The sequence below is a fragment of the Macrotis lagotis genome, chromosome 4, assembly GCF_037893015.1.
Source record: "Macrotis lagotis isolate mMagLag1 chromosome 4, bilby.v1.9.chrom.fasta, whole genome shotgun sequence".
Taxonomy (NCBI): Eukaryota; Metazoa; Chordata; class Mammalia; order Peramelemorphia; family Peramelidae; genus Macrotis; species Macrotis lagotis.
In genome coordinates this window covers 131,472,937-131,497,561 of record NC_133661.1, presented here as the reverse complement: position 1 = coordinate 131,497,561, position 24,625 = coordinate 131,472,937, and the positions used below count along the sequence as shown (strand labels likewise).

Below are 24,625 nucleotides of genomic sequence, written 5' to 3'. Positions count from 1 at the left end.
TGAGAAGACAGGCTGAATACAAGGTGATGCCAAGGAATGGGCACTGGATTGTGCCATAAAGAAATGATGAGAGGTTTCGGAGCAACCTGGGAAGACTGGGAGCTGAGGCAGAGGCAACTGAGCAGAACCAGGAGAACAATGTTTACATTAACAATGATATTGTAAACACAATGACTCTGAAAGCCTTAACTTCAATCAATGTAAGGAAGATTACAGAAGATTGATCATTATGGTAGTGACAGAAGCAATTGGAAAAAGTTGCAGAAAGATATACACTTTTTAGAACATGACCAATAAGCATATATTTGTTTTCCTTAGGAAATAAATATTTCCTAGGAAAAATAGAGAACTGTATATGATCCAAAAAGACACGTAATATATGTGTGAATTAAGGCAAGTCATTAATTTTTCTGTTCTCAGTTTTCTCACCTATAAAATGGACATTTGGATTAGAAAGCCTTTGCTATGCCTTCTAGATCTAGCTCTATGCTCCTATAAAGATAAGAGTCTAAAGATCCGAGTTCTAAGAACAGTTATAACTGTCTTGCTATATGGGATGCAGTAGGACTATTACCTCTCTAGGCCTCTGATTCTTGATTTGTAAAATGAAAGATTTGGGTCACAAGGTGTAGCTTCCTATAATTATATCCTTTAAGGATTTTATATGTGAAAGAATTCAGTGTGAAAATAGCATCTGCCAAATGGCCCATTCTATTCCATTGACTAAGACAGAACAAGAACATTGGGAAAGACTTGCTTGCTTATAGGCAACTTCTTCAAGATGTAACAATGCTAATGGCAGCTCATTTTTATGCAACATTTACCAGATATAAAGTACTCTATATTTACTATCTCAATTAAAATAACCTTTTTAGAGATAGTGACCATATGTTTATCCCATTTCACAGATATAAGAATACTAATGCTCAGAGGAATTAATTAATTTAGGACTAACCACTTCAGCTATGACTTCTCCTTTTTTTGCCTTCAACAAGCATAACTGATCATTATCAGACTCCTAAATTTATAGGAGCATAGAGCTAGATCTAGAAGGCATAGCAAAGGCTTTCCAGTCCAAATGTCTCATTTTATAGGTGAAAATATTGAGAACAGAAAAATTAATGACTTGCCTTAATTTACACATTATTTAGATTACACTATTATGCTGTCTCCTTTATCTGAATCCCAAGAATCTCAAAAGGCTTAATGTATTCATAGAATAATAAAGTTTACAGGTGGAAGAAATTTTAGCAATAATTGAATTAAAACTCTTATTTTTACATAAGCAGAAACTAAGATCCAGTGAAGTTAAATGATTTGCCCCAAGTTTGCTTTATTGTCAGAACTATTTGCCTACTTGTCTTATCTGTGATTTCACTGTTACAGAACTTTCTGGTGAGGATACTGTCTTTTCCAATATACTATGACATCTTCTCTTTAACATATGGTTTTAAAGGGTTTCCTAGAGCAGTGATGTTCAGTTTATGATCAGCAGACTACCCCATAGTCTGTTTAAATCAAATTAAAATATAATTGGGAAATGTTCAACAAAATCAGTAAAAGCATGACAGATAATGTTAATTTGTTGTTTTCAAGGTCAATATGCTACCTATTCATTTTTTTGAGCTTGGCATTGAGAAGTTAAGTATGTGTCAGAAGAGGTACTAGGATCCAGATGGGTCCCCCTAATGGGACAGGTAGGTGACACAGTGGACAAAGTGTTGGGCTTAGATTCAGGAAAATCTGAATTCAGGTTTAGTCTCAGAAATTTCCTAGCTGTGAGATCTTGGGCAAATCATTTAACCTCTACTACTGGAGAAGGAAATGACAAACCGCTTCAACATTTTTGCCAGACAAAATAAAATGAAGACAAAAAATTGTAATTGAGTTCAAATTCAACCTCAGAAACTTTTTGGTTTCTTTGGTAAGTCATTTAGTCTTTGTTTGACACGGTAGAAAAAAATGGCAAACCACACCAAGCATCTTTTCCAAGAAATTTCCATGGAGAAGTCCATGGAATCACAAAGATTCAGACATAACTGAATTATTGAACAACAAAAAGCTTCTCTTAACTCAGGGACCCCAACTAGATCAGGGAATGTGCATTACAACTGTGTTTAAAACAAACACACAAAAATTAACGTTCTTCATTTTTTGAGAAACTGTTATTGACCCAAGAAAGGGTTGAGTTATCAAAAATTTTCAGACAAGTTCATGATGTTCAAGGATCCTTATTTTAAAAGACCACCATTCACAGCACAATGAAAGTTCTTTAAATTTGTTTGACCATGACTAAGTACGTATGTATCATGTTTTTCCCTAATTAAACATAGGCTCAGATATTTCTACCTTTGGATGAGCTCAGTCTGTTGCCTCCATCACTATTTGACTAAGAAAGGAATGAGCATGGACAGACTAGTGCTATCCCAAAAGGCCCCTCTAGTATGGATTATTGAGAAAGTTTGGAGCCTGAGAGAAACTGTATCTGGAGGATAACTCAACAAATTACTCAAGTTCAAAAATCAGGTAATTTAGAGGACAGAAAGACTCTAATTTAGTTTACACAGAAATCTTCACTTTCCAACCACATCTAGCATGAGTCTAAACAGTTCCTGTACACATAGACATATAGATAGCATCATTCAATCTGGTCAACATTAGGAGAGGCTGAGAATTGATCTCCAATTACTTTAAATTTAAATCTTCTGAATCCTTTCCCTACAGTCATATTTTGGGCATATATTGATGTCTTTTGTATGTCTCACTCTTCTTCAGAAGTGGAAAACTTTGGAAAAGATGGAAAATAATGTTCAAACTGAGGCATTGCATGATTGTTAACAGTTTTTGATGTCATGACCCTGATGAAGTTTATGGATATCTTCTAAAAATTATATTTTAATTGAAAAAAATAAATTTATAGAATTACAAAGAAGATCAATTTCACTGAGTTATCAAAAATTTTAAGACAAGTTCATGATTCCAAGTCATGTATCCCTACTATAAAAGACCACTATCGTTGGCAGCACAATGAGAATTCTCTAAATTTGAATTCTGATGGAAGATGTGTTAGTTTTACATTCAAGTGGAATTGGATTAAACTATAAATTTATGCTTTGTTATCTTTATATCTGTTATATATTACCTTTATATTAGACAAACTTTTAGGATATTACAAATATTCAATGAGGAAAAACAAAAGAACTGCAAACATACTTTAATACCTATTTGTTTCTTTTTTGAGTTTTTCAGCCATTATCATATAAATTGCTTCCATTTGACTTAGGCTTTACACAGTTATTTTTCCTATTCCATGAAGAATGATGGTACTGGATTATCATACGTAAAATTGATAGATTTCTGAGCACAGTTCACCTTTTTTTCTAAGAAGTATAGGGTGCTGAAAATGATGAGTAGAATAGATAAAAAAATTCTAACTAATATCTTTATGCAATAATAACATTATAATTGTCAGGACAGAAGATAAGAATAAACTTGTTTTATGAGACACCAACTGCTAAGATTTAAATAAGCATATATCTTTCATTTTGAGTTAGAGTATCAAGACAGAAAGAAGTTGTTGAGAATGAGGTTCAGTTATGATTTTATATTTCTCGGTGATTAAGTTCTGGAAGTCTATTATGATTTTTAAAATCCAATATTTAAGGGAGACTAAATTTCATACAGAAAAGGTTACCAGGTATTATCAGTCTCATAAAATCTGGATTTATGTCTTTGTTTCCCTTTCTTGATTACTAATCCTTTACATGGAATGAAAGGAAGAAGAGAAAAAGATATTATGCCATACCATCCAGCAAAATATTTAATTATTCTTACCTATATACAAGGAAGAATCTTTCCTTCTCACATGGTCATCAATGTAGGAGACTCCCAGAGGTTGCACAGGGGTAGCACCAATCCCCAGTAGGACCTGTGCACCAATGAGAAGCAAGTACATCATGTTGGTGGAAGTCCTATTCCTGCAGATTAACTCCAAGTCTGGTCTCTTGTTGCTGGTGGATCCATTGGCAGCACATACATCCCGTCCTTTGGCTCCCCACCGGATCTCCCCAGCCTCATACTTATATTGATGGGTTAGAAACTCAGGCAGTGCAGAAAGCAGAGCTCCTAAGGCCATGACTATTCCACCACAGCCTATTAAACGTGGTCTGTGTCCCCTGGCTCCGAAGTAGCTCACAAAAAGGATGAGGGCCAAGTTACCAATCTCAAAACTGCTAGCAATTACACCAACATCAGCACTCTGCAGGTTAAATCTCCGTTCTAGGGTAGTTAAGACACTAACCTGTAGGGAAAGAAAAAAGAAAACAAAATGTTGACATGAAGGAAGAATCAATGTTGCCTCTATTAATAAAATCCCAGAATTGGAAGGTGTCTCAGAGGTCTTCCAATTCAATTAATTTTTTTAAGTTGTTTTTTTTTTTTTTTGCAAGGCAATGGGGTTAAGTGGCTTGCCCAAGGCCACACAGCTAGGTAATTATTAAGTGTCTGTGGCCAGATTTGATTTCAGGTACTCCTGACTTGGGGCCCATGCTCTATCCACTGCACCATGTAGTTGCCTTTCAATTTATTTTTAAAAGAGAATCCCTCCCCACAAAGTTCCTGAAAATAATGATGACAGTGAAGAGTGATTTAAGATTTGTAAAGACTTTACATATTCTACCACATTTAATCCTTACAATAGCCTCCAGAAGTAGCTGGTTTTATTATCCCCATTTTGCAGCTGAGGAACAGGTTGAGAAAAGTTTAATAAAGTCACTTAACCAATGCACAATTATTAGTATATGCGGTAATTCTGGCCTGACTGGAAATGTAGTGTTCTATTTCCACTAAATCGCTTGGCTGACATTCATCCTCTACATGAAGAATTCCAATGTTCATAACCACAATCCTTCAGGAGTGAGCCATTGTACTTTTGGACAACTCTAACTAAAGAAGTTTTTTCCTTACATTGTGTTGTAATCTTGAAACTAGTTCTGTAATCTATCATTATATAAAATAATTCTAATATTTCATTCAAATAAGCAATCCTTCAACTATTTGAAGACATATACCATGACTTCTACTACCAAGTCTTTTCTTCTTCAGGATAGATAAGTACCTTCAAATGACCTCCTATAACATATCATTAGACCACAATGATCATCTTACTTTAGATTTGCTCCAGTTTTTCAATATCACTCCTGATCATATAATTCCTGATGGGATCCTACCAGAATAAAATAAAATACAATGGTTTGTTCTATAATCATGAAGTCTAAGTTAATGAAGATATTTTGACAACTGTGTCACACTATTGACTCATATTGACAATGTCTTCCACTAAAATTCCTTACAACCTTTCACATGAGATCTCTCACAATCTAATCATCTCTTTCCTATCATATAATTATGTGGTTTATTTTTAATACAAATGTTGGCCTTTATATTTATATGAACTGAATTGTATTTTATTAGATTTGGTGCATTATTTCACTTGAATGAAATATTATGGAATTATAATTTGGCCATCTAGTATGTCAGGTTTGTCATTTCTTCCAGTTTTAGAAGCATAATGTCTATGTCTTTGAAGAAGTCATTTGAATCATGGAATTTTGGTTTGACATGAATTCAATTAAAAAACCCATCAGTAGTGGGTAGTGCAGTCATCCTCGCATCATTAGCATCACCATTATTCTTCCTCCTCCTCCTTCTCCTCTTCCTTCATCTTTCTTCTTTTTCTCCTTCTTTACCTCCTACTTCTCCTTCTCTTCTCCTCCTTCTTCTCCTCTTCCTCCTTCATCTTTCTTCTTCTCCTCCTTCTTCATCTTCTCTTTCTTCTTCTCCTTTTCCTTCTCCTTCTGTCTTCTTTATTGGTCAGAATTTCTATATTGCTGACTGGGCATTTTGTTATACTATTGGACTGAATTCCCAAAGAGTACAAATCACTTCTATGGCCTCCTTCTGAAAGAGAGTCTGAAGCATAAGTCTTGCCAAGTGCCACTGAACAGAACTCCAAGGTCTTTTACAGTAATGCCATTCTATCATTCTAAGATATGCAATCCTTGATTAGTCTCTAGGTTAATAGAATACTACCAGGACATTACTGTTGTTTAAAATATTAATCATTGAATTAATATAGTACTTTTAAGGTATTCAAAATGTTCTATACCTTTTATCTCATTTTATTTTTTATTCTACAGATGTTGTTATTCCTATTTAATAGATGAGAAACTGAGAGTCAAAGAGGTAAAATAACTTGCCTATTTGCATACAACTAGTGTGATCAGAGATAAAATTAAATTCCAGTTCTCTCCTGACATCAATTCTAATGTTTTTTCTACTATATCATGCTACATTTCTGTCGTATTCTTATTTTCCCTCCATTAATGAACAATTTGCTTGAATTTTCCCAATGATAAAATGAAATTAATGATTTCATTACTCATGTACCTTACAGATATGAGAAGGTTTAAGCAAAGCATATTAATGTGATCTGAATTCATTGGAATAATTATGCATATATTTTATGTACATATTAATTACATTGCATCAGTATGTATGTACATATGTATATATGTATGTATGTATTATGAAATATAATTTAGTGACTAGAAAACTAAGAGTTGGTCCTATGGTTAGGAAGACCTGGGTTCAAGTTCCATATCCTACATGGTTAAGTCATTTGATTTCTAATTGCTCCAAGTCTGTGGTGTCAAACAGAAATGAAAGTAGGGGTTACCAAACTTTGCTTCAGAATCTCTGTTGGCCACATATTGACTTAGAAAATCATACATTACTATGATCTATAATCTAGAATATTTTATTTATTTTGTCAAATATTGGGGCAGCTAGGTGGCATAGTGGATAAAGCACCGGCCTTGGAGTCAGGAGTACCTGGGTTCAAATCCGGTCTCAGACACTTAATAATTAACTAGCTATGTGGCCTTGGGCAAACCACTTAACCCCATTCACCTAGCAAAAAAACAGTATTTTGTCAAATATTTTCCAATTACATTTTAATCAGGTGCTGGTTACATATGTATTGAAGGTCATAATTCCCCCTGGGATGTTTCACAACTCTTTTTTAAGTAATTCTCTAAGACTAAGTTGGAAAGATTATGGTAGCCTTCATTAGTAGAGGAAACTTCCCCTGGGAGTTGTCTATACCTTTGAAACTACAAGTCTAGTTCCTAAACATATGTGTGTGTGTGTGTGTGTGTGTGTGTCTGTGTGTGTGTCTGTGTGTATACATATCTGTGTGTTCACACATGCATAACACATAATATATATTTACTGCATATTGTTATCATTGAAGAGAAACTGGCTAATATGTCTTGATCCCATTTCAAACTCATACTTTCAAAGATAGAGTCAATCACAATCCACATTCAAACTTTTTCAAAGTTGGTAGTGGGGGACTGGCATACTATACTGATGAAAACAGTTCAAATGTCTTAAAAAAAGAGTTTTTTCCTAATGGTTATTGGCAAATGAAATCCTAGGTTGTAACCCAAGTCATTTTATTGCTTCTATTATAATGTTTAATGACAACTTCTGAAGAAGTCATTTGAAATACAACAACCTCTCTCTTTTGGCAGGTGTGCTGTAATATAAAGTAACTTACAGGTGTTCATATTTATGATAACAAATAAAGGTGATACTTCTAGTAGTCATAAAATTTGTAGATAAAATGGGGGAAAAGATAATCAGTCAATGGGAACAGATGGTGAGAGAAAGAGAGAAGAGAATGAGACTGGGTGAAAGAGAAAGAGAGAGACAGAGGCAGAGGTGAGGCAGAGACCAAGAGAAAGAGACAAAAAGATAATATTTAGTACTGGTGTCTAATTTCATATCAACTCATTGTAATGAAAGAAGGTTCTTGAAACATGTCTTTAATTTTATCGTTTCTCTTTCGGTCCAACTATACTATTCCACAAGGTAGTTTTACAAATTTGAGCAAACATTCTGAGGAAATGTTCTATGTATAATTAAAGGTTAAAATACTAACTAAAAGAGAGTTTTGAGAATATGAATCAATTAAGCTTGCATGGTGCAATGCAATTCACTTCTGGGTTTTATTTGATAAAAGCAACATGCAACTGTCTCAAATTATCAGATAATATGGGAGACTAAAAAAAAAGGTATTGATAAATGAAAGAAAATTTTAAAAATCTCAAGAAAAGTACCTGTGGAGTACCTGTGAAGTTGTTAGAGAAGGTTTTTCTTGAGAAAGGTTTAAAATATGTTTTGCCTAGTTTTACACATATCATTGATATATTGCTTGCTTTCTCATTGGGTAGAGAAGGAACTGGAAGGAGAGAGAGAATTTGGAATTCAATTTTTAAAAGTGAATGTTAAGAATAATGAATTTAAATGAGGGAAAATAAAAAAAGGCTTAGAGATAGAGAAAGAGACAAAAACAGAGAGAAGAGAAACTGTAAAAAGAGAGAAAACAATGTAAAGAGGGAAGAAAAGGAAAAGAAGGGAGAAAAATGACTCAATTTCATTGAAAATACCCCCCCCCAAAATTCCTGGCTTCAGAACTTCTATTTTTACTTTTAAGGTATTTTCCACTCATCCTCCAGGATGATTCATTAATGCTATGTCTAGGCCTACACTGGTTACACTAGCCTAGGAAATCTCTTTGATTATTAGAAAAGTGACTCTTTCTGACGCAGAAGATTCATGGTGATCCCTTAGTAGTCTTCACAGCAACTGTGGAAGAACTTGACGATGCAAATCTTATGACAGAGGATAGACATCCTTAGGAAAACAATCTGGGCAAAGCCCAACAATTATCCCCAGCACTTAAAGGAAACCCATCAGGTGTGACTGACTGTCATTGAAAAGTAATATGTTTGAGGTAGAAAGGGCTTCCAGTTCCATAGCACAACAACTTCATTGTGCACAAGCAAGAAAAATGAGACCAAAATGGTGAAGGCCCAAGGTGAGAAAATTGAGTTTGTGACAAAGACCAGAACAGGTGGTCTATTTCTTAGCCTAATGATCTTTCTCCTATGAATCCTTGGGACTAGTCCAATTTTAAAGAGTGCAATCTCAAGCTCAAGTATACTTAATAGAAACAATTCTGGCTTCAGGACTAAAACTGGGTTCTTAATTTCAAAGTGCTTTGTCTTGAGACAACATCAAATCATCTATAATACAGGGACCCAGACGGTAGCAAACTTTCACTGACCCTATCACATAACATATTAGTAAGACAGTTCTATTCTATCAAAGAATCACAGAATCTCAGTGTTGCAAGGGACACTCTATCTGGATCTATGAATCTGTTTTTTTTAAATTACATTTTGATAACTGAATTTCAATAAAAATTGGTTTCTTTGAGAATCCTATTTTATTTCATACAGTCTTGAAGGATCTATATTATGAATTTAAAAACATTCTGAAAGCAAATCAGTAAGCTTCATCTACATGCCAAAGGAGATGACACCAAAAAGGTTAAAAACCTCTGATCCATTCCTATTCTTCTCTGAACATGAATCCCCTCTATAATATACCTGAGAAGTAGTTATCCAGCCTTTGCTTGGATATATCTTCAGAGAAGGGAAATGACATTACCTCAGTTCATCCTACAATTGAATAGATTTCCTTGTAGAAAATTTTTCCTTGCATAAATTTAAACAGACATCTCATCTCCAAACAATTACTTTTATTTCTGCCAAGTAGAACAAATCTACTCTCTCTCAAAACAGCTCTTCAAATGTTTGAAACAGCTATCATATCCCCAGTCCCAAGTATTCTTCCGACTAAACATTTCTAGTCCCTGGAATTGCTACGTATATGCTATATTCTCCTGCCTATTCACTATCTTGGTCTCCTTCATCAGGAAGCATTCCAGATCTAAGTTTTTTCAATAACTTGGTACCCAGATCTGCTCAGTTTTCCAGGATGAACAGGGGAAATACTGTGAAATGTTCACTTATCTTCTAGACATCTTACAAAAGCTTAGAATAGCATTATCTACCTACCTTCCCTCCTTCCTTCCTCCTTTCTTTTGTACCTTCCTTCCTCTCTTCTTTAGTTCCCTCCTTCTTTCCTTCCTTCCTTCCTCATTCCTCCTTTCTTTTGTAGCTCCCTTCCTTCCTTCTTTAGTATCTTCCTATTTTCCTTCCTTCATTCTTTAGTTCCTTCCATCTATCCTTCCTCCTTTCCCTCCTTCCTTCCTATCTTCATTTTTTCTTCCTTTCTTCATTCCTTACCTCTTCCATCCTTCCCTCCTCTTAAAAACTGTCTCTGTCTCTGTCTCTGGCTGTCTGTCTCTTTCACATTAGCCTTGCTGTTGACTTATATCAAACTTTCAGCACTAAAACCGAATCTAAAAGATCTTTCAGGTCACCTAGGTCAATATTCTCCCTAGTGAAGGAGAGAGGCCAAATGCCCAAAGTGACACAATAACATGAAACAGAACTGAGATTTGAACTCTGGCACTCTCACTGAAAAATTTAGCATTCTTTCTGCTCACCCTGCAGAACTTTTTCATTTTTTTTTTACTTTGAGATGTTTTGTTTTTCATAGCAAACATTTCCAGATTCCCCTCACCTTTTGAGAGCTCTCTTAACTATGAAGTGAAATAATTACATAAAACTAAAAAATATAGTGAATTGACCTGAAAGACATTCAACATTCCAAACCTGTAGCTCTCCCCACCTCCACCCCTGAAAAGAAAAGAACTACAAATTCCTTATAGCAAATATACCATATGCATGAACAAGTCAAACAAATTCATTCATTCTCTCTCTCTCTCTCTCTCTCTCTCTCTCTCTCTCTCTCTCTCTCTTTCTCTCTCTCTCTCACTCTTCCTCCCTCCCTCCCTCCCTCCTGTAAGAAGGTAGATAGATACTTCATGTTTTGTCCTCTGGAAAGACATCTTTTTTCTTAGAAACCCACCATCTCATAATTGTGAAGTTGATTTCTAGAACTCAAGTATAATATTCAGTCTTCATCCTTATTAAATGACATCTTTGTTTGGTCTAACATTCTAGCCTTTCAAGATCTTTTTTGAAACTTTAGTCTGTCACTCAATATGTAAACTATCTCTTCCAGTTTCGTGTCACCCACAAACTTAATAAGCATATCAGCCACACCTTTATCCAAACCATGATATAAAACTGGGAAATCTTAGAGGAACAACCATAGATTCTTGGGATACTCCACTGGAGACCTCCTTCAAAAGACAACATTTAGCTATTAATGACCATCACCTAGTCTGGTCATTGAACCTAGACTGAACCTATACTGGTGTCCAGTCTATATCACTCCTTTTCTACAAGATACCATAGCATAAGAGAAATTGGGAAATGCTTTGCTAAGATCAAACAAAACTTGTCTGTACACTATTCCCTGATCTTCCAATCTAGTAATCATGTCAATAACAAAAAACAAAATGGAATGAGACTATTACTTTGGTATGATCTTTTCTTGGTGAAGCCATGCTCCCTTTGTATAATCACATCTTTTTTTCCCTTCTAGATTTTCCACTAATCCCTTTGTTCAACTGACATTCAATAATTCCTTTGATAAGCAATCCTGGAATTTTATTGGGAATTGAAGTCTTTTACTGGCCTATAGTTTTCAAACTAATTTCTTTTTTTCTTTTGAAACTTGTGAGTTTATTCTTCTTAAAATGCAGCACCTCTCTTGATCTTCAAAAGATCTTCAAAGATGACTAACAATGGTTCAATAATTACATCTGCCCTCTGCTTTCATTATTCTAGGATGTACCAGGTTAATGTAGACTGAGACTCAAACTCAACAAGGCTAGCTAGTGGTCTCTTACCATCTTCCTACTTCTTTGGAGCATTATCTCCAAATTATACATTTTTGTTCTGCTCTTCCTAGTCCAAAGATCATTTTTCCTTAGCAGGGAAAAAAACTAGAAACAAAATAAAATGTGAGAAGCTTTGCCTTTTTTTTTCTATCATCTATCATTATCATCTTGTCCTCCATGAACATCTATTTGATCCCTTATTTGAGTCTTCTATTTTCCCTTATATAGCAATAGTTTTCTGTTGTCCTTAAAGTTTTTTAGGTGTTTTTTTTTTGCAAGGCAAATGGGGTTAAGTGGCTTGCCCAAGGCCACACAGCTAGGTAATTATTAAATGTCTGAGGCTGGATTTGAACTCAGGTACTCCTGACTCCAGGGCTGGTGTTCTATCCACTGCCCCACCTAGCTGCCCCCCTGTCCTTAAATTTTTTAGAAGTCTCAGATCATTTTCATTATTATCACTCCTGACATTATTCTTAGGATCAGGCCATGCATTGGAATTTTTGTCTCTTACCTGCTTTTGTTTCCCAGGGGCAGAGCCAACTCAAGTTAACTCTGAGTTTATCATTAATTTACATCCAAGAAATCAGAAAAGGCTATAAATTTGGGCTTGATCTATTGTTTCATTGATTGTCTAGACTTACAAAAGCAATGGAGAAAATGTTAGTGAAGATTAAACTGAAAAACGTTTTGTGTAGCATGATCCCCTCCCCATAGAGCCAGTTGTTAAACATTTACAAGTACAATTCTGTGTATAACTCTGTATAAATATAACAGGGTTAATGACTTTATTATGCATTCACATGGGTCTCTTAATATAGCTCCCTCTTTTTTCTACTCATCAGAATTCATTTCCTGGCCTTTAGAATTTAATTTTTGAGAACTTTTTGAACAGACCTTTTAAAGAATTTTGGACTATATTATAATAGCTATTCCTTCTCTGAACCCTTGAGCATATTATCTCCCTAAATGTAAGACATACGTTAGATTATACCTGAATTTACTCTCCTCTAGCAAAAAAAAAAGATGTAGTTGTCACTTTACCTGAGATTCTCAGTTTCCAATTCCAGAAATAAATTCCTTCTAAACTGGTGAAAATATATCCAGAATGAAAGTTTCTTTCATTGGTTGTTCCACCTTTTGAAGAGTGAAATTTCATCGAGTAGTTTTAAAAATTAATCAATCATCTCTTTTGTCAGCAAGTAATCTCCCAGATATGCTGGGATAAATCTTCAGCCAATATTGTATTCCTATCAGACATGCAGTTTATCAAATTCTACTCTAAGTTCTTCTTTTTTGTCCAGATGATCTGTATTATATTCTAGTGAGAATGCACTTCTGTTTCTTCCTCTTTTAATCTTCAAGTAAATGCTATTATGGTTCTTAACTCAACCTTTCCACATTTACCTTGCATAGTTCATTATTTAATGAAATAATAATTCATTTTTTGACATAGTATACCCTTCTAGATTCATCTTCTAGTCATTTTGCCAAATCTTAGCGTCATAAATGAGATCTAATTTGCCACCATGCTATAAGATCTATAGTTCATCCTAAATATCTGATTGCATGTTTTTTTTTTCCCTAGAGAAATCTAAGGCCACAGGGTTTCTTTCTAGTTTTTTAAAGTATGAAAAAACAAACATCGCATCCATCCCCTCCCCCACAAAAAAAAAAAACACACGCAAAGAAAACAAACCAGGAATCCTTCACCCTTGCCTTGGGAAACTCTGAGCAAGGTTTCCTGCCCTGTTCTTTCTTTAGAATGGTAGCACATGATCTCATCTGTCTAGTTATTCCAGTCAGATCCCTTTATTTTACAGCTGAAAAACCTAAGCACTGAGATCCAGAGAGGTAAAATGTTTGCCCTAAGTCATACAGCCAATATCAGAGTGCCCAAATCCCCTAAATGAGAAAAGTATTCTTCCTATAACATCATGATGCTCTTTATGCAGTGATATTCTTGCCAATGACTAGATGTTGAAAGTATCAGGAGATGGGATCCAAATATTAACCAATGGGTCTTAGCTAAGTGTTGCATGTGTAACCTGTTTGCTGTTATCTGAAATTACTGGCAATGATCTTATTTGGGGAATGACTTCTTCCCTCCTTCTCATCAGAGAAATAAAGCACCTCTTTCTATTTGTGTATCTGATTTGTCAAGTGTTTTCCTGCTATGACAATCAGTTTCCAAATGGTAAATTTTAACATCCAATTAAATACAATTTTAAAAAACACACTCAGTATTGTTTATTGGGGCAATTGTAGCTCTAAGTCTTTTATAGTAAGGACATGTGACAAGGCAATTTACAAAGGCTAAAGAGTGGCTAACTACAGACAAGAAAATAAATTGTTTTCTGTGATAAAAATCAATTTTATCAGTGCTAAAATGTAATGCATATTACTTCACTACATATTTTTAGGATTTGTATGATTTAAAAAAACAAATAGCAACTCTTTGGAATAGGCAATTCAGAACATCAAAGAAACACCATACAAAGATCCTATGAATTCAAGGACACCATTTTCACAAAATGAAATAATATGATAAAAAGGACACTATTTTCACATAATGAGATAAAATGATAAAAATGGCAGTTCTTTATAATGATCTTGTGGGGGGAAAGCAAATAAGAAAAGCAGCACTATCATCTACCTTACAAGCCAACAGAATCTGTTAGTATTCCATTAAATATTATCATAATGTTTCAGAGGAAATGATTTGACTTACGTTATATTCAAACCTGGATAGATCTATAATTGTTTCCTATTGAATTAAGCATGTCAAGAAAGAAAAGTTGTATACAAAACTGGCACACTTCTAAACTTCGAGGTTAAATTTATTCTACATAATTTCATTTAGTCTTTGGAGAACTAATACTAAAAGGTAAAATCTGTGTGTGTGTGTGTGTGTGTGTGTGTGTGTGTGTGTGTGTGTATTAAGGTATATGTGTATAAATATACATATGGTGATCACAAACAGTACACAATCATGCACACTATATAACAATTGCAAATATATAATATTAATAGTATACAACAGTAATCACAAATACAGAGCTTCATGATTCTGTAGTTTCTGTGTTGCTGTTGGTATTGTGACAGTTGACTTTTGTCTTGCTCTTGGACTTCAATGACTCTGTAGGACAGAGTGAGGCTGATGACATTGTGTAACTGTCTCACGTAAATCCAGCTCACACAAGTCAAGTCACTCTCATGATATCATCGGTCCTTTTTGAGAACGAAGGACAAACAACAATCATAATATAGTCATATTGGAATTAGCTGTCCTGACCACTAATCTAGTCTCAGATGATAGATAATCTTGAAGCTCTTTAAAAGAGGCATTGCTCCTGGTAATAAATAAGTAGTATTGCCATAATATACTGTTCTTTGGAAAACTCCATTTAGAGTATGATATTCAATTCTGAGCACCACATTTTAAAAGAATATTGCTAAGTGGTAGTATCCAGATAAAAGCAATCAGAATGGTAAAGGACTTCCAGGGCAAGTCATAAGAGAAGAAAGTGAGAAGAGAAAATTCAGGAACATGACTCCATTTTTTAAGGCTATCATTAGTAACCCACTATCCAGGGGATTGAAAATGAAACTCGCTACCACTTCCTTCCATAGAAGTGATAAACTTAAAAACCGGAATGAGATGTGTTTTTTAGATAAGGTTAAGGTAGAAGTTTGTTTTGCTGTACTATGCATAATTGTTATGAGGTGTTTCATTTTCTTTTTTAAAATTGTTCAGTTGGGGGGGGGGGGGCTAGGTGGCGCAGTGGATAGAGCACCACACCAGCCTTGGAGTCAGGAATACCTGGGTTCAAATCCGACCTCAGACACTTAATAATTACCTAGCCGTGTGGCCTTGGGCAAGTCAGTTAACCCCATTGCCTTGCAAAAATCTAAAAAAAAAATTGTTCAGTGAGGAGGAGTAGTACAATGGAGACATAATGAATCCTCAAAAAATTAATTATTTCTAAAAGCCTAGCATGTGAAAGGGGGATTAGACTTGCTCTAACTTGGCCCCCAGAGAGCAGAATAAGGAGCAAGAGGCAAAAGTAATAGATATAGACTTAAATTAGAGCTAATGAAAGAACGACTAGGAGGTTCACTGAATAGAGAGATAGACCTAAGGTCAGGAAGACTTAAGTTTAAATCCATCTTCAGATACTTATTAGCTCTGTGACCCCAGGCAAATCACTTAACCCTATTTATTTCAGTTTCCTTGCCTGTAAAAATGAGCTGGAGGAGCAAAAGGGCAAAACATTCCATTACCTTAGCCAAGAAAACTCCATGACTGAAAAACAATAGTGAAACCCAATAGGGGAATAGACTAAGGCATAAGGCAGTGGGCTCCCCCTCACTGGATATCTGCAAACAAAGGTTGGATTGGATATTATCAGATATATTGTCAAAAGTATTCTTATTCATACTCATTTGGACAAATGAACTCTTCTAGATTATAGTTATCCCTTACACATTGTGACTTTTTCCCATCACAGTGTTGATATATGAGTTAGTATAAAAAAATTAAATGGGAATTTTGGGGTAGTTTTGTGGAAGCCACAGATGACACACAAAGGCCAGCAAATGATTCAGAAAAAGTTTAGAAAGTGAGAAATTCAAGATTGTTATAACAAAGGCATCCTGGTAGACTCTGGCATTATACAAAAAAAAAGGCTTTCCTTAGATGATTTCCTAAAGGAATATGAAGTGAAAGATCTCCTATGAACTTTAGAAGCATTTTCGAGATAACAGGAATGGCCCACCCCTAATACCTAAGATGTGAAAAAGATAACTTTATTTCTCAAGGACCCATCCATGAACACTAAAATCAAACACTGATAGTTCTGTCTCATTTCAAATGTTAACAGACTTATCTAACTTATAGATAAGGAGAACATCTTGCTTTCAGCAAGGTATTTAAAAGAGTCCTTTATGTGACCATATCTCTGTGAACTAGATAGACAGAGGTGTCCAAGATCCTAATACATTTGGGTACCATTTTTGAGTTTATTTCAGTTTCTACTTTCCTATTGGTCAACTTTCACTCCTGGGATAACTGTTTGTATCTCAGGTCTAAATCTACCTTTGTTACTTTCACCTCTTGCTCCTAATTCTGCTCTCTATGGCCAAGTAGAACAAGTCTAATCCTTATTCACACCAGCCTTTTAAAAAAAAAACCTGATAAACTGACTGGAAGAAAAAAGTGATGATTACTAGATTGATGCTGGTCTGCAGTAAGGTCTCCAAAATAATATTCAGGGTGAGGTAGGGGTCTTTGTCCAGCACTGATCAACATTTTTTAAATAACTTGAAAAACAAGCAAACAAATGGAATGAATTAATAAATATGAATAAATGAAAATGAATAAATAACTCAGACAAATAACTAAATATTTGAAATAAAGACATGGATGGCATTTTAAAAATCAAATCTGTAGATTGCAAAAAATAAAAACAAAAAGTGAGAATACTACCTTAATATATTGGATGACAGAATCTAGGCCCCAAAATACTGGCATCCTTGAACTACAAGTTTGAGCTCTCCATATGTAATTTAAGATAGATAACTAGAAAGGACTACAAGTGAGGTTAATAAATCAAGGAAAAGAAGGGGAGAACTACAAAGCAATTTCATATGAAAAAGTCTACAAATTCAATATGAATCAACTAAGTGATAGCTACCTAAAAAGTTATTTTGATCTTTGAACTATCTTTGTCCTGGGCAGCTAGCTAGGTAATGGTAGTAGGTAGAGCACTAGCCTTGGAATCAGGAGGATGGGTCTCATTTGCTATTTGCCACTTATTAACTGTTTGACCTTGGCGAAGTCACTTAACCCCAACTGCATGACATCCAGGGCCATCTTCAATTGTCCAGATTCATATCTGGCCACTGGATCCAGATGACTTTGGAAGAGAAAGTGAGGCTGGTGACCTAGCACACCATTCAAATTCAATGTATTTATGGCATCACCTCCCTGATATCATATTACTCTTTGAAAACTAATGAGGAAACTTCTTTTCTTCCTTGTAGTAGAGATATAGAGACTAAAGATATTGAATGTAGCATATATTGTAATCACTGTGCCAAATGTTTTTTTTTCTTAATTCTTTTTGATTTTTACAAGAAAGAGTTCAAGGAAAGAATGTCAATGGGAAATAAGCATAACATAAATACAAAGGGCAGTAAAAAATTTTGAAATGAACTTTTTATTAAAAATTAGCATTTTCATTTCATACGAAAAATGTATAATTATTTTTTTAAACTGAAATGCCCCTTTATTGAAACTGAATACTACTAACCCCAGGATAGTGATTCTAAAAGAAAAAAAAAACTGTCCCTTCCTTTCTCTTTGCTTTCAACTCATCTAGTTTTCTACCATTAAATTAAGTAGAATTTAATGGATTTATTGATATTATTTTACCAAGCTCTGATCATTACTATTAGTTGATGTTTAGCACCTTTCATTCAAGAAATGCAGCTTACTTTATCATTTGACATTTTAATGACCTTAGAGCCTCTAGTGAGGAACTTTAGAAAATGGAGAATTTAAATAATCACTCAATATCTTACTTCAAAGGAAAATAGTCATAGGATTTATATTGCACACCCAGATCCAATATATCAAAATTAAACTCAACCTCCTGGGCTACTTCCCAATCCATGTAATGGGAACCACAAATGATGGGTAGCTAGGTGTTGCATTTGCTGAAGTGCTAGGAGTAAAATCAGGAAGATGGAAATTCAAATTCAGCCTCAGACACTTAGTGTGACCCTGGTCAAGTAAATTACCTTCTTTTTGCCTCAGTTTCTTTATCCATAAAATGGGAATAATAATAATACCTATGTCCCAGGGTTGTTGTGAGGATAAAATGAGATAAAAGAAATATTACAATAGTAATAGATACTACTAGAAATAGCACTAAAATAGTACCAGAAACTTGTGCTTCTATATGTAAAATTAATGGAGATCATTTAGAATTATCTCCATCTCATATATCATGCTACACATCCACCATAAGTACAAGATGGAGAAAGTTTGGAAATAGGGAACAGAAGTATGTGAGAAATGGAGGTATAAATTAGCCTTTCTCTAATTAATTGCTTGAGTTTTTGTTTGTTGTTTGTTTTTTAAACCAGCTCATTGATCTAATTCTTGGGGCATCTCACATAGTTCTATTCCCAGACACAATCAATTTCATGTCCAGAATTTTAGGACTAGAATGTTCTTGAGTTCATCAAATTCCTTCACTAAACAAAGGGAAAAATCAAGGTTCAGAAAAGTGAAGAAACTGATTAACGTCATCTAGGTAGGTAATTAATGGTAAAAGGGCTAGGACTAGAATCTGAGTTTACTGACTTTTAGAGGGGGGACTGAAAAAAGAACTACAGAGGGAAATCAAATTAAGAAGAAAATTATTTAACATGCAATGAACAATTTCCTATTCCTTTTCACTTAAAAGGAGAAAATAGCCTTCCCTTGTTATGTACAATTTTGCCAATTCACTGAGCAGTATTTCACAGAAGGCTATTGGGAGAGAGAACGTGGGTATCATATAATCCATTCCCCATCTGTACAGGAATTCCTTTTAAAACATCTACAATTGTTTCTGAAGATGTCCAGTGATGGAAAACCTGCTATACCTGAAGGAGTTCATTCCCTTTTGGGGCATCTCTAATTGTTAAAAAGTTTTTCTAATATAATAAAGTAAATGAGAGCTGTCTCTCTGTAATTTCCATCCTTTGCATTTAATTCTATCCTCAGAGACCAAAGGAAATTAATCCAATTCCCTCCTATCTGACAGCTTTTTAAATATGTGAAGTCAACTTTCTTGTTCTCTTTAGACCAAGAGTACTTAACCTTTATTGTATGGATCCTTTGTGAAATCTACCCTTTTCAGAATAAAATTTTTTAGATGCATACAATTCACAGGATACAAAGGAAATCAGTTTTATTGAAATATACTATTACATATATTGTTTGTTCTTCATCTTTGAAGAACTTAATATCAGGGAGGTGATACCATGATAAGCAAATTAATTGGATTTAAGTGAGGGGATGCCGAGTCACCAATCTCACTTTCACTTCCAAAGCCATCTGGATCCAGTGGCCAGATATGAATCAGGATGACTGGAGATGGCCCTGGATGTGAGGCAATCAGTGTTAAGTGATTTGCCCAAGGTCACACAACTAGTAAGAGTCAAGTATCTGAGACTGGGTTTGAACTCCTGTCCTCCTGACTCCAAAGTCAGAGTTCTATCTGCTGTGCCAATACATACATATATACATATAAATATTCATGCATGCAACTATATACATTTACCTAGTTCATGGACCCAGGATTAAGAATGCCTGATCTAAATCCTTTTTTCTCAGGCTCAATAAACACACCTTTATTCCTTTAATAAATCTTCTCGTGGTGATTTGAAAAGTCTACTTTCAATATGTCAGCATCCATTTCCATGGATTTATCTCAGAGAATCCATGTTTCCTTTACTCCTTCAGAAAAGTTGTGTGAAGTAATGCCAATTGAAAGTGAAGTGATGCCAACTGAAAGAAGTAATCTAGTCAGGAGGGTCTCCTTACTCCCCTTAAAATGTTCATTTGGCTTCTATTCTTTTGCTGATGTTGTCCTCTAACTTTTGCACTAAGTATCCCTCAATAAATTTCCTCTTGAAAGATTAAAAACCCTGTCCAGGACTCAAGGATCATTCCAAGTTAGATCTCTACTAAGAAGTTTTCCCTAGTTATCTCTATCCCAGAGTACCTTAAGTTCTCCCTCCTATTCCACTTATAAGAAATACCATATAGTTTGTCTTTATTTGATGCTTACGCTCCTCCCTATCAAAACAGGAATTAGAGTCCATCAACAAGTCAATAAGACAAGGTCTCTTTTCTTTGAATATTCAGTGGAATTAATGCACTAGGCAATTTTTCAACTGACATCACAGAAACGGTCTCTGAAATTAAATGACTGGGTCCAGTCCAGAAACATTCTCTCACATGATATTGGATACCCATGCATGCTTTTTTTGACATACAACTCAATTACTTTGTGCAATTTTCATATATCAATTCATGTTGCTGTGCCATTTGCTTAAAGAATTTTCACTCAGAAACAGTTTGTATTAGTGTTGTGGACTTGTTTTTCTAATTTTTTTTGAGATTAAAATTTGTTTCACCATCACAATTTTCATATTATTATGTTCTTGATTTCTCTCCAATGTCAGAACTCAGAATCGAAGGAAATAATCATTTCCCTCAATCCCACAAATAAAAACAAACACACAAAAGATAAATATATATGTGTATAAATGATTCTAAATGCCAGCATATATGTTATACAAGAATAACTACTTATGCATGTGGAGAATACAGGAGAATTTTCACAAATAAAAATGGTATCATTGCTTTCATTGTAGGGAGACACTTCGGATAAGTGACATATAGATAGAGACTTGTTCTTAACCTCTATGCCCATGTCCATTTTATTGCAAGAAAAGTCTCTAATTTGGAAAACAAGGATCATCAAAATTCTCAAGTATAGATAGATAGGACTTTCAAGTATAGATAGATAGACTATACTCAAGGCAAAACTAATCTTGTCATTTTCTAAATATAGTCTGTCTTTTCCTTCTCTGTGACTTCCCTCACACATATACTTTGAAGACTAACATCCCAGGAAGTTTAATTTCTCCAATGATCTAGTGTTTAATTATGTAGCTATTTAGTTTACAGGTTCCATCCCTCAGTGGAATATTAGCTCTTTGAAAATAGTACTATTTTTGTGTCATTCATCTTTGTTTCCCTTTGCACAAAGTAGGTGCCATTCATATGAAAGGTCCTTAATAACTGCTAAACTTAATTGGATTACTATCTTACCCAGCCTTCAAGGACCCACCTGTCCATTATCCAAATGTCCCTTTGTTCAAGTACACCATTGCTGATGCCCTTTGCCATAAACACTGTCTCTTTCCTGTGAGCTATTATTGTCTATTGTTTGCAACTCATCACCACTGACATAATTCACTTCAACTTATATTTCAATATACCTTCCCACCCTCCCACTGGATTGTAAACACCTTGAAGCAGAGGGTCCAAAGCCTATTCATCTTTCTTTCCTCCTTCCCGAAACAGCATCTAGAACAAGGTCTTGTGTAGAGAAGACAATAAATGTCTATAGGATAGTAAAACCATATGCAATTTGGAGGGGTAGAATTGAATGATATTCCTAGCCTGGTACCTAAGAAGACAGTGCCTTATGTCATCACTATGTCTTAAAAGATAAATATCCCTCTCCCTGACTCATTAGATGTACCCCTGTGAACACTGTTTGGAATCCTCACATTTATTAGAAAAAGGGAGAGAAAACAGAATAAAAATGCAAAGCACTGTATTATAAATTTAATAACATGGAATGATAAATGCTGCAGTGCTTTGGAATTGGGGAGATTAGATAGAAGAAATCCTGTATAGTGACCTCATGATGTAGTCCTAAATGCTAAAGCAGGAGAAAGGAAAACAAATTAGTCTCACTATCTTGTGAAACATGGAATGTGACATTATAAAGGACTTCCAGGAATACCCTGAATCAATGGTATTGGTTTGGCAACCAGAAAGTGAAGGTATGACAATTTTCTTCTGTAATCAATTTTTTTTCATTTACAAAAGGCTTCCATATGGAATTTTTTCTCAATAAAAGCTTCTATACTTGAACAATCAATATACTCAAGTCTCGATCTATGATAGGTTGCATTCATTTTGAGGCTGTTCAAAAACTCAGATCCCCAGTAATAGGTTTTGCTTATAGTAATACTTTGCAGACAAACACATCACATTAAATTGCTTGACACTCTCTTCACTGTTTCATTAAGAAACGAATCCACAGCTAGAGGCACTGCTTTGGAGTCACCCCAACACTGTTGAAACCAACGATTGTATTGTTAATATCTCAAGTGATCAAGTTTTATTCTCCCCACCAAGATACCAGATAAATTTATTGTATTAATAATACAGGGTTATATATAGAAATTACATTGCTGCCATGCCTGGAGGTCATTTCATTTTAAAGGCTTCTTTTTTTCATGTAAAATGCATTTCCTCAAATACACTCCTAGAGATTGGACTTGAAGAGACATGTCAACACTGCTACAGGGCGTGAAATGATTGCTGGGCAGTTCTATTTCCAAAGGAAAAACAAAGCTGAAAGTGGTCTTTTGATTATTAAAAAAGCCATATTCCTAGAGCATCCAATGAGATATTGTATTTCAAGTTGCAAGTTCCTTGTAGCTTTACAGTAGTTTAATTAGCCTTAACTAAAAACTTTGAAGTAACCAGTGATTAGCTGAGGTTAGTGTGTGTGTGTGTGTTGTGTGTGTGTGTGTGTGTGTGTGTGTGTGTGTGTGTTAAGTGAATAATTGCATATATGGGTAAAGAGGGGTGGTGAGCATAACAGTACATTTGGTGTTGGTGCCTGGAAAATTCCTTGCAGTACCTGCTACATTGTCACATTAAAAAGTCTATGAACCTGTATTAATTGATTCTATCTTTTTAGTCAAAAATATTGATTAATCTAAATTATACAAGGGAGGCAAAATATTTCAATACAAAGAACAGATTAGGTGCTGATGTTCTATACAAGCTAAATATAGCTGCATAGAAAAGACCACTGATCTACAAGGTTTAAGATCATAGTAGCATAGATTTAGAAATCAAAGAGGATGAAGAATCCATTTTAGATAAAGAAATTGAGTTAAGTGACTTATCCAAGATCATACAGGCACTGAATGGAAAAGCTAAGCACCCTGATTCTAGAGCTAGATTTTTTTTTGCATTAAACCAATCAGTTTCTATGTTCTAGTCTTGTCTCTCAATGATTTCCTATGACATTTGGAGAAATTCTATTACCCTCTGTTAGTCTTCTGTTTAAACAGGGACAAGAAATTCTAGAACTTCAGAGCAGGAAATGAGAAAGATAATCTAGTCCACTTTGATCATTTTACAAATAAGAAGACCAAGACCCAGAGAAGTTGACTAACCTAATGTTGACTGATTACTGAGAGGAAGAAAAGGGAAGGGAAAAAAGAATAAACATTTATTATACATCTACTATGTACTTAGTATTGTACTATATGCTTTATAAATTGTACTTTATGCTTTATAAATATTCTCTTTTGATATGAGAAGTAAACTTCCTGCCCCTTTACTTACATTTGCTTCTGTTTTTTATTGTTCAGTTGTGCTCAGGTCATTGTGAACCTGTGGACCATGCTGTTCATGGGGTTTTTTTTCTTGGCAAAGATACTGGAATTTACTTCTCTAGTGGATTAAGGCAAATAGAGGTTAAGGGATACACAAATATTAAGTGTCTGAAGTCTAATTTGAATTTAGATCTTCCTGACTCCTGGCCCATTGTTCTCTCCTTGAGCTATCTAGCTGCTTCCTATTCAGGTTTAAAGTTCCTTTAATTCTGTTGCAGTCTTTGTCTTTGAATACAAGGATGTTGTAGGGGAAAATAAGATGCTAGGCATTCTTTGAGATCCTGGCTGAGATGAGAAGAATCTATATAAGATCATAATCTTATTAAATTAATAATACTTTATTAAAAATACAATACCTTATGTTTGCTAGAAAATATGAATTTAATGTTAATATTTTAATATAATAATATTTAATACTAATGATAATGAAAAGTATAGATAGCAGTGAGTATATTGAATTAGACTGAATGATAACTTCAAGGTACCTTCAGATTCTAGGATTTTATTTCCTAACACCTTTCTGTGAGGGTACTTAACATCTCCCATCAACTTCCCAATGCCTGAATG

At 34.7% G+C, this 24,625-nt stretch overlaps 1 protein-coding gene across 2 annotated transcripts in view; it reads right to left on the bottom strand.

Annotated features, from left to right (window-relative positions):
- SLCO3A1 (solute carrier organic anion transporter family member 3A1) overlaps positions 1–24,625 on the bottom strand; it is a 361,805-nt gene that overhangs the window by 296,113 nt on the left and 41,067 nt on the right. For both annotated transcript variants that reach the window (XM_074234149.1, XM_074234148.1), the window contains exon 2: positions 3,835–4,300. In XM_074234149.1, coding sequence (XP_074090250.1) covers positions 3,835–4,300 — 466 coding nt within the window. The remainder of the gene's footprint in view (positions 1–3,834; positions 4,301–24,625) is intronic.